This window comes from Cibotium barometz, chromosome 4 (genome assembly GCF_041138505.1).
Source record: "Cibotium barometz isolate CiBa-2024 chromosome 4, ASM4113850v1, whole genome shotgun sequence".
Lineage (NCBI taxonomy): Eukaryota > Viridiplantae > Streptophyta > Polypodiopsida > Cyatheales > Cibotiaceae > Cibotium > Cibotium barometz.
The window spans coordinates 49,856,742-49,867,662 of NC_141049.1; the positions used below are offsets into that span (position 1 = coordinate 49,856,742).

The 10,921-nt window shown below is 42.1% G+C and overlaps 1 protein-coding gene across 4 annotated transcripts; it reads right to left on the reverse strand.

The window, feature by feature from the left end:
- Positions 1-5,508: 5,508 nt before the first annotated feature.
- Positions 5,509-9,099, reverse strand: LOC147639359 (uncharacterized). 4 transcript variants are annotated; one of them, XM_086790512.1, is made up of 2 exons: positions 8,923-9,099; positions 5,509-7,967 (listed from the first exon to the last, which is right to left on the reverse strand). In XM_086790512.1, the coding sequence occupies exons 1-2, from the start codon at positions 8,983-8,985 to the stop codon at positions 5,643-5,645; spliced, it is 2,388 nt and encodes a 795-aa protein (XP_086646638.1). In that variant the 5' UTR covers positions 8,986-9,099; the 3' UTR covers positions 5,509-5,642. The 4 variants fall into 4 exon arrangements, with proteins under 4 accessions (XP_086646638.1, XP_086646630.1, XP_086646621.1 ...); XM_086790504.1 differs by having other exon boundaries at positions 8,224-9,021; XM_086790495.1 differs by having other exon boundaries at positions 8,221-9,017.
- Between the last annotated feature and the right edge of the window lie 1,822 nt (positions 9,100-10,921).

Below are 10,921 nucleotides of genomic sequence, written 5' to 3' on the forward strand. Positions count from 1 at the left end.
TGAAGGCTGCAAACCTATTTGCTACTCCAATGGAGATAGGTTTGAAGTTGAGTCTTCATGATGCTGGAGATCACTTTGATGTCACACTCTATCAGACAGTTGTTGGTTGCCTCATTTATGTATGCATTACGAGGCCGGACATTCAATTTGTAGTCTCACAGGTGAGCAGGTTTATGCATAGCCCAGGGTCTCAGCATTGGAAGGCAATTAAATGCATCTTTCACTACTTAAGTGGCACCATACATCTTGGGTTGTTTTATCCCAAGGGGAGATCGTTGCCATGAGATTTACATGCTTTTTCGGACTCAGATTGGGCTGGTTGCTATGACACAAGAGTGTCCACAAGTGGGTTTTGTTTCATGCTCGATAGCTCATGCATATCTACTGTGGCCACTTCTAGTTGTGAAGCTGAGTACAGAGCAGCTTTCACAGCTACGGTTGAGTGTGTGTGGCTCAGACGGCTTATGTGGCTGACTTGGGTATTGGATAGGAGTCTGCCACCTCTATCTACACCTCTATCTACACTGACAGTCAAAGCGCATTGGCAGTTGCAGTTTTTCATGCTCGCACAAAGCACATTGAGGTGCATTATCAGTATTTCAGGGAGAGACTCTCAACAGGAGAGATCAGCTTGGTCTATATGCCAACACAGGATAACCTCGTCGATCTTTTCACAAAGGCGCTTCCTCGTGAGAAGTTCGAAGCTTTTCGCAAAGCTTTGGGCTTGCTCCCCTTTATGGACTGATCCACTTAGGGCATGGCACTTCCCTATACATGAGTACGAGCTCTCGTTCACACCATCACTCCCAGGGGGGATTTGTTGCCATATATATAGGCAGTGATGTGTGTGAACACACTTAGGACCGCCGGGGTACTTTTTCCCTCTTTAGGAGGTTTTTTCCCCCCGGCTTATATATATGCCCATCATTCTAGGGCTGACTTATCTTTTGTACATTGACACAATCTAATACATTGTGTGTTGTGTGCATTCTTGCTTCTTCTTCTCCAAGCTTTGTGTGCTTTCTTGCAACCCTAATTCCAACAAAATGTTGCGAGTCACCAAATTTCGTTTTCAAATTGAACACTAAAGTACAGAGGATCACCTAGCTTTATGGAAGGATCGAATGCCCTATTCATCAATGTTAAACTTACTCTTTCTATCTTTTGATTCTTCACAAATTCACTCTCATCAAGTTTTAGTACAAATTTCAATGTGCCATGACATTCTTGAACAAACATATCATAGAACTTCACCGTTCCAGCTTGCAATTTGCACACATTCAAGACATAATTTTTGTTTGGATTCAGATCGAAGGTCACTCCTTTAGGAGAATGCTTGAATACATGTGAGTGAACTATGTGTTTAGGCTCACCAATGAGGTCAAGGACATTGTTATTCAATTGTTGCCTTGCTTTTCTAACACTGAAAGGGCATGACAACGGAGTTACCCTTTTGTTTTGCAACATAGACTTAAAACCTGCATCCATTTGTTTGTAGATCATTGCATAGGATTCTCTACTCAAACCAACTTTGTCACAAATACCTTGAGCTTTAGCAGTAAATGCATTCTTCACATCTTGCAATCATGCATGGACGAGATCATTTTGTTCTGAACTTTGAATGAGAAAGTGTAGACTTTACCATCTGTCTTTGACTCTTTTGACAAGACTTGTGAGAGTGCTCCATTGTCTTGTTTAAGGTTCTTCAGCTTATTAGTCTTGGCGTTTGTAGTTTCCACTATTTTTTGATAATGAAGTAATAAGTGGTCTTTGTTCTCTTACTCGTTCACGTGTATCCAAATTAGAGGACCTGGGCCCATGTTTGACTGTCTTTTGTAATACCCCTCCTAATTTGTTGTTATTGGCCTCTAGATCCTTTACTTTTTGTTCCATTTCATGGTTCTGCAAATGCTGAGTATGAAAACAACTTCTACCAACTCATTGTATTCATTCTCCTTGTTAGACAGTCGAACATTTAACTGCTTGATCTGAGCTTCCTTCATTATCTCAGCATCCTTTGTCATAATATCCAAACACTTTGCACCTGACTAGAAATCCTTGTTATGTAACCAAGCAAGCTAGCATTGCCCTTACAAACATATTTGATCAAAGAAGTTAGGCTTGAAAATTTAGGTGGTTGTTGGGTCAAGGGATCAGGTGGGTAAATTGATCCTTCCACCATATATCAACATGCTTTCTTCCTAATTCCCTCGTATATTGCATTACGTAAGGGTTAAACTTAGAAGCCTCCGTTATCTTATAGAGAGGAGCATACTCATCATCCAAGTCCACATGTATAAATCCTTCTTCTCTGATGTTCTACAAAACATAAAACAATACTGAAATTATAATAACTCTTTTCTTTGCAAAAATATATGTTGCAGTAAAACATTATTATTAATTTTAGACACTTACATTTCAAATAACATAAAAATTAATGTCCTCTAAACATGTCCATACCTCTAATGAGCACTGTAGCAACACTTCTTGATATCCTTCTTGATAAAATAATACTTTCCTGGTAGTAAAATAATTGGGTATAGAAAATCTATGAAGACAAATATGACTTTTAGTTCCACTTGAAGGCATCAAAAAGTCAAATCTCTCTTCATTGTTGTCCATGCATAAATAGTATATGAGGAAAGAGGAGATTCAAGTGAAAGCTTAGAGGCTTCCTTGAGAGATTGAAGATTTGAATGGAGGGAAATTCAAATGGAGAAGAGTGGCTATTGAATGAGGAAAACTCACCCAATGACAACTCCCATAACTTCATGAAAATGCACTAGAATATAACTTAAGGGTATTTAATTGAGCTGAAAAAAAAGAACTTCTCAAAATACTAAGTTTGCTTCAAGATATATTTTAGTTATTTTAAAAAATGCCACTATTTCCAAATCAATATCTTCTAATTTCATGTTGTACTTATGTCAAAAATATAGTTGCATAGTTACATATGTCTAGAAATATTCTCGTACTTGTTTTCTCACTTTATAGAGTACTAGGTTTTCACATTTATGAATTTTCACTCGCAGTGGTTGAAGTTACATAGAATTTAAGCACATTAGAATAAAATAAGCATTGAATTGAATCTCTTTAGAAAATATGGAAAAAAACAAAGTTAGATTCGAAAAGAAGAGAGAGAAACCCAATATAATAATATTATTTTTACACTTTTTCGAGATTCTAGGAGGAGAGAGAAAGCCCTTAAAGGGCCCATTTGGAGCCCAAATTTCTCGTAATGATAAGCCTATGTTAAAAATGCTTGCCAAATGGCAATTAAAGACCACGAAGTTCACCTTGCTGCGTAATATGATCCATGTATATCCTTTGATGCACGGACTTACCCAAAGACCATGAGTCAGAGAGTTCACCATCAAGAATACATGATGCATCACTACATTGATACAACCAAAACACAAGATTGGACATCTTAATTCCGAACCCCATCTTGCACATGGTCTCTACAATAATAAAATCCCATTGCAGTGTGTCAAAGGCCTTCTCTATGTCCACTTGCAAAATAAGCACATCTAAGTTTTGTATATTTCGCATATTCAACCCCAATGTAGGCATTTGCAATGTTATCCGTTATATGTTTGCGCGGGACAAAACCATATTGTGTTTTGTGTAAGCTTGCATAAAGTACCCATTTTACCTTGTTGACCAACTTGTATACGATAGGCATTAGGGTTATTAGGCTGCCCAATCAACGAAGGTCTCACATAGGCTCTTTTTTTGGAGAAGTTTTACAAGCCCTTCTTTCCATGATTTGGGCATTTTTCAAGTACACCAAGCATCATTTATCATAAGAAGAAACACATGTTTGAGGTCGTCTCAGAAGTGCAAAAAGAATTCCATAGTTAAACCATCCCAACCTGGAGATTTCTAATATAAGTGCCCAATTGTTTTATTGCCTCTTGCAATTCTTCCTCCGTGAAGCATTGTTCCATAGAGAGTGCCTCTTCCTAAGATACTATGAGTGAAACATGAGAGAGCAATTGAGATCCTTGGCTACCCGTACTTGTGCATTTCTAGGACATGTAGTAGCAAAGACATGTGCATAGTGGGATACACGTGCATCAACCAATTGTTGTTTGGAACATGTCCAAGTTTGCGTCAAGGTCTTTATGCTTTTAATGGTGTCTTTTTGCCATTCAAAGTTTAAGCTTTTGAAGAAATCTTTTGAAGAGCATGCCTTATCCTTGAATAACCGTTGCTTGGCTTTGACTTGCCATTTTTCCAGCTTACGTTTGCCGTTTTTAGCAAGAACGTGTTTTGCATTGTATAAATCCTCCTCTTCAGACACCAAAATATTCCTCATGTATGCAAGCTCCTCCAGAACCTGACAAGTTGCTTTTGCATTATGGACCTTCTGTTTTTCTTCATGCATATACCAGTGACCATAGTCTCTAATGATGAGTTGGATTCTGTGAACAAAATGATACCAGGCCACATTCGTACTTTCCAGCATTTGCAACTTTAGCGGTGTAATCACCTCTTTGTCCAAGTTATGGAAAATGTCATGCGAGAGGTAACGGTTATTGATTAGAAGCGGACGACCCGGATAATGACTCGAATGGTCGCTGGTTGGTGGTTCAATGTCTATTGATAAATGCTAAGACATATGAGTTTGCAGCTCTTTATGCACCAACCACTTCAGCCAAGAGAGCAACATTATGGGTGGAGTTTTGTGACTACCCTTGACTGCATAATGCTTTATTTTGTGGGGATTTTAACAATGCTCCTCACAGCAAGGGGATAACTCCTTTTTGTACATTTGCATATGCTAGCTTCTAAGAGGTTCCGTTTGGAATCCAATGAAAAATGCATTACAGGCTGTTGATTTGCGGCCTCACATGTGCATTGGGATATCTGGCTTCACTTTCCACCATATGGCTTTTTCTCGATATGGAGCCCGCCTAGATAGATGGTATTTATTGCATGTGGATCAGTATGATGATTTATATGCAAAATTTGGGTGGATCACTCACAAGTGTTATCTGATCATGTACCACTGTGGATGGGACTATATTTCGGACTGCAATTAGATGATCGTCCTCTGCACTGCACATGTACACATGCATACACACGTGCACACATGCATATACAAACACATACCACACATAAAAACACACATGCACACATGCTCACTCATTGACGCTCATATATATATATATATGCATCTAGATGCATACACATATGCATACTTATGTACGCACACACATATGTATTGACATATGCATACAAACAAGAACTTTATGCTGCAACAATGCACAGGTCACTTACTTGTATAAAGCATATAAATATATACCAAGGGGAATTGTAAGCAAGACTCGGGACAAATTAAAAAGCTACTGAGGAATATACACATTTCCTGAAGCTACACAGATTTTTGCGAAGTGGACTGCACAAAAAACCTTAATACACCTATTTGTAAGATTGAAGAGAACTACCGCGGGTCTCTCTCTCTCAGACACGCGCGCGCGCGCGCACGAGTGGACAACTAGATTGCAGAAAAACCTTGCGTTTGTTAGATTGAAGAGAGCAAAACACGTGTACTGCATGAGAACTTATGGCAAATCATGTAGTACATACATGAGATGCAATAATTAGTATATATATATATATATATATATATATATTCAGCTAGAGGTGGCTCTCATTCGGAGGGGTGAGAACCTGAATGAAGTTCTGGCTGGCTTCTCGTTTTCGAGCTCTCTCGCTTTGACGAGTTGGGCTCGAAGGCTGTTGCTCTTCATGTTCATCACACTCACCTGTTCATGTTGCTGCATGAGCTGCTTCGCTTCTTGCACGTTGGAGGCCGGCAGCTTATGTGAATGGCGCAGTTCCATGTGCAGCTGACTACTTATAGCTTTGCTGCGTTTGTTAGCTGCTCCACCAAAGATGGAGAAGGCATCGGGAGAGGCCGGGGACCAGAAGCACTGCCGAGGCTTTCCTGATGCTCCTAGCCTCCAAGGGGACTGCGATTGAAAGGAGTTAGCAGGCGTGGCCCCGGCCCCCTGCGCCATCTTGATGGGTTCCTGGCTACTAAAATCAGCAGCGCCTTTGACGAGCATTTCTTGCCCAGATCTTGCAGCAGTCATAGTGGTACCATCCGCATTCTCATGTATCTTGGTGATCTCGATCTTGGAAGTAGTACTGTGGCTCGATTCAGCACGGATCCGTGCCTGATCTCTGCTGCCGACATTTTTCTGTACCTTACCCTGGTCGTCTTCATAGCAGCTTATCTTGTTGTCAATAGATTTGGAAGGTGCTCTCACTGGCTCGAAGTAGAAATCATCTGGCTCGCTATCTTCTGCACCTTCTCTACTTGACGTTTCATGATCGAGATGATCATCATGGTCATCCTTCGTCTCATCATGAACCGCATGCTTCCATTGATCCATTCCTTCCTCTTGCTTTGTTATGCTAACACGAGCTGTACTCCCAGCATCCAATCTTTTTTGCTTTCTCTGTCTTACACCCCCACCTGCAATATAGCGTGCATCATCCTCTGAAAAACTATGGCGTGAAAACTGTCCCGTATTGTCATCCAACTGATCATCCTCCCCACCTTCAGCATCAAAATGTAATGACAACTGTTTCCTGTGTAGCCCCTTCAGAGCAATAGAAAGGCTTTGCCCGGAGTCCTCTTTGATCTGCTCACTTGTATCACACACTGATGGCACTTGTTGCTTTTGATTTTTCTCAGTTGCAAGCCACATTTTGTTTCCATCCTGGTCTTCTGCAGAGGTAGATTGCACAGGAATGTGGTCATCAAATTTTTTCTCTGACATAACACCCATTTCTTGTTGATCCACATCCTGCAAGGCTGATTGCTTTCGTTCAACCTCATTTTCCCCTGCATGCCGAATTCCATGAACCTGCTGCACAAAGCCGCTACTGTGCTGATCATAAGCCTTATGTTGTCTAATACTCACATGGTATCTATGATCTACACTTGCCAGGGGCCTTCTCAACAGCTTACAAGGTTTCGTTGAATCTTTGGCCGTAGTCTTGGTTTGCTCTAGATCGTTCATAATTTTTCCATCATTTTGATTGGCACATGAAGCCTTTTCAATATTGAAGCATGCATTTGAGCAACCAGGACTGTTGTGCTGAATCGGTGAGCCAGCTTCCTCTGCATTGTCTTCAACTTCACCTTCACTTAATTGCAAGAGCTCTAGAGCCTGTCTGAACTTTTTGGCTTCTTCAACTTGGTTCTCAATGTCCTCCTGTGATCCTTTACAAGTGACCCCCACTGTGCTAACAAAGGCGTCTAGCTTACTCTTAAGGTCATGCAATGACGTGTACTGTTCGCCATCAAGCTCAAGCTGGGCTTCAGAGAGCTTTGTTCTCACCCTCTCCTCTCGCCACAGCGCCACCATTCTCATCATCTTCAGCTCTTCTTCCACTCGCTCTCGAGACTTTGCCTGCTCTTGCTTCAGCTGCTCCATTTCAGCCTTGTCTTCCCCTATCTCTCTAGCAAGCTCATTGCACACCTCTTCCACGAGCTCTCTTGCCTTCCTTTCTCGTCCTAGCTCTTCACATGCATCTGTGGCAACTGTGTTGGCTTCTGTTAGCTCCCTCGCCAGCTTCTTGTTCAGTACTTTGAGCAACCTACAAGCACTTCTTTCCTCTTCCATCTCCTCTCGAAGTTGCAAGAAGGCCATTTTCACTTTCTCTTGCTCTTTCTTTCTGGAGATGGTCATCTGCTCTCCAAATCTCTGCAACAAGCTATTGACCTCTCTCAAGGAAGACTTGTGGGAGAACTCAAGTTGTTGTATCCGGCTTGATGCATCCTCCATTTCCAAGCTTAGCTTAGCTAGCGCTGCCATGCTCCTGCTCTGGTTCTCCTCAACAAACCTCAAACGGTGGAGCATATGTGTCAAAGTAACGTGATTAGAAGCCATGTTTATTGTTTCACCCTGCTCTATCTTGTGTTCTGCAGTAGCGTGGGAGTCGATCTGCAAGCATAAGAAAACGATTCTATACGTAAACATTAATTGAGCTTCAAAATCAACTCTAAACAAAAATTCGTACCCCAAAACAGTCTTTAATGCAGTATATCAACACATCTACCCGGCAACCTAGTACAACACATCAACTTAATCACAAAAGAATGTGGGAATCATTCCCAGTTCTGCACTGTGCAGAAAGTTCTCCAAAAACACATTGTTTAACTACTCAATGAGCCTTATAAAAGCAATTAAAAACTACCACCTTGCAATCTAAATGGAGATCAGATGGGCATTTCTGGGTCTCAAGAGGAGGCACGCTTGGTTGTTGGACTTGCACATTGACAAGGTTAGACTGATCAGAGGGCATGGCTGAGTTTTCAGCTTGGGTAAGCGGGTGGTTTTGATGGTGCTTCCAGAAGGAGGCAGCAAGCTTGCGAGCAGAGATCAATGGAAGAGCTGGGGAGGGAAGAGTAATAGGCTGATGAACACCACAATCAGCGGCACGGCCACAGTCAGCAACTGTATTGGAGGAATTAGAAGCACGGCCGCGAACAGGGGGATTGAGATAATTAGGGATATATTTGGGTACTAGCTGGCCATCTACATAGAAGGAGTTCTCATAGAGCTTCCAACTAGGGACGGGGGTAAGAGGAAATTGATCATGCAAGGGTGCAAGCTCAAGGGCACCATAAGCGAAGCTCCTACTATTATTATTGATATTATTAACACCATTACTATTAATGTGCACTTTGGGCTCCATTGACAAGATGAAGGAGAAGAGTTTTGCTTGAAGAAGAAGGCCAGATCTATGTCAACTTGATTGCCTACACAGACTGCTCTTGCTGTGTTTGATTGACCTTTATTCTGCTCGCCATAGAGCAGGCGCAGCAGCCACCTTTATCACCATTATACATCCACCTCTTCAACTCGCTCCTTTCTCCATCTCTCTTTTTCTTCGTACCTTCTTGCAGGGCCTTCTTTCCATCAACCCAAGCGTTGGTCCGGTGGCTTCGACAGTGCCCATTGACTTGCATGGCTCAGTAAAGTAAATATCAATCAATATCTCTTTCTCTCTCTCTTTCTAACGGACGTTAATACCCCTCTCTCTCTCTAATATCTCTTTCTCTCTCTCTTTCTAACGGACGTTAATACCCCCCCTCCCTCTCTCTCTCTCTCTCTCTCTCGTGTTGCACGTTACCTCTCTCTGTTTAAAAATAAAAATAAAAAAATATATATATATACCTCTCTTTCTTACCGGATAGAACCCGGCTAACGTTAGATACTAAGGTGCCAGCTTACGTGGCAACCCAGCTTCATCCGGTCATCGGTACGCACACATGTTTAAACAAAACATGTGTGCATACACACGAACTGCTATGCGGAGAATCAAACCTATACTTTTGAGTTGAGAGGCAACTGCACGCGAACGCTTACTTACAATGTAAGTACGTTTAAACAAATATATGTTCAAACAAAAAAGAAAGGCCCCTAAAAAGGCACCACCGGTTAGCCCGGTCTAAGTGACCGACACGGTAACAAGCGCCCCGATATTTAAGAACGCGGCCTACTTTTCAAAACACGAAGGCGACAACAGTATCGACAACGCCCAATCCCATGCCGGATTGTGTGCAGATTTTGCTGCGTCATCCTGCAAGCCATCGCATCCGTGTTCACGGGTACGCGCTACAGGGAAGTGGGCCCCACTGCCACATACTCTTGTACTAGTAGACTCAGTTCTAAATAGGAGGAGAAGAGAGGCCTCTCTATCCTGTGTGTGTGTGTGTGAGAGTGAGAGAGAGAGAGAAGTAGGACAAGAGAGGCCTCTGTGCTTTGTGTGTGTGTGTGTGTGAGAGAGAGAGAGAGAGAGAGAGACAGACAGACAGACAGACAGACAGACGTAAAGAAAGAAAGTGGAGGAGTGAGAGATGCATAAGGAGGGGTTCTGGAGAGAGAGCCCTCCCTGATCCACTGCGAGGCCTCGAGTCGCGTACAAAAGCCATCCTTTGAACTGCGCGTAAATCAAGAACAAGAATCAATGCTTTTCTCCACCTCGCTAATCCTGTGGTGGAAATGCAAAGGAACTTTCACACGTAGAATTAATTTCCGTTTAGAAAAAAAACAAAGATTCTCCCTTCATCGTCATGGTCAGGGGTCGTGGGAATCTAAATCTGGACCCTACAATCAGGGCACCACTCTCCAACATAACTCAAATCTCCTTCACTTGCACGTCACCATCCCTTCCATCTATCTCCTCATATGTAACTTTTACATACATAAAGTTTCACCTGTTGCTATTCATTCCAAGTGATGAGTGGTCATGCCCTCATTGCATTGCCTCGCTTGGACAGTTCTAACTGGCTTCCCAAACCATCGGTCGGCCTTTCCCAAGGGAAGATGGGTCGTCGGCTAGTGCCAAGTCCCCATCTCCTTCTTCAAAAAGGCCTCCCGGTGGCCTTTCCCTACACCTTTCCCCTCACTTTGTAAATGCCACGATAATGGTGAAAATAACGAAGTGGTAAAAGCCTCCAGATTTGATCGTTCGTAGTAACTTGGAGTTTTTTTTTTGTTGGTTGGCTATTAAAGAGATGTGTGTCTTGGGTTCAATCTATGCTAACCACACTCCTTAGTGAATCAAAAAGATCGAAGGCCAAAAATAGAGTTCTCGCAACACCAAAAAAAGAGAGCTCACAAGTCTAGCAAGTAAGCCTCAAACCGAGTCCTTTTGAAAACCCTAAACACTCCACTATAACACCCGTGGTTATGATTTAAAATAGAGTTCTCGCAACACCAAAAAAAAGAGAGCTCACAAGTCTAGCAAGTAAGCCTCAAACCAAGTCCTTTTGAAAACCCTAAACACTCCACTATAACACCCGTGGTTATGATTTAAAATAGTTGAAGTATAATTTTTTTGTGTATTTGACTGATTCCATAGACAAAACTGCATACACTCACTGGTTTTT

Bases quoted from the DNA above. Each gene is read 5' to 3' on its own strand.
- LOC147639359 (XM_086790495.1), bottom strand. From the start codon at position 8,721: ATGGAGCCCAAAGTGCACATTAATAGTAATGGTGTTAATAATATCAAT. The intron at 7,968-8,220 runs GTAGTTTTTAAT...TTATGCTTGCAG, and splicing joins TCCATTTAGATTGCAAGGTG to ATCGACTCCCACGCTACTGC.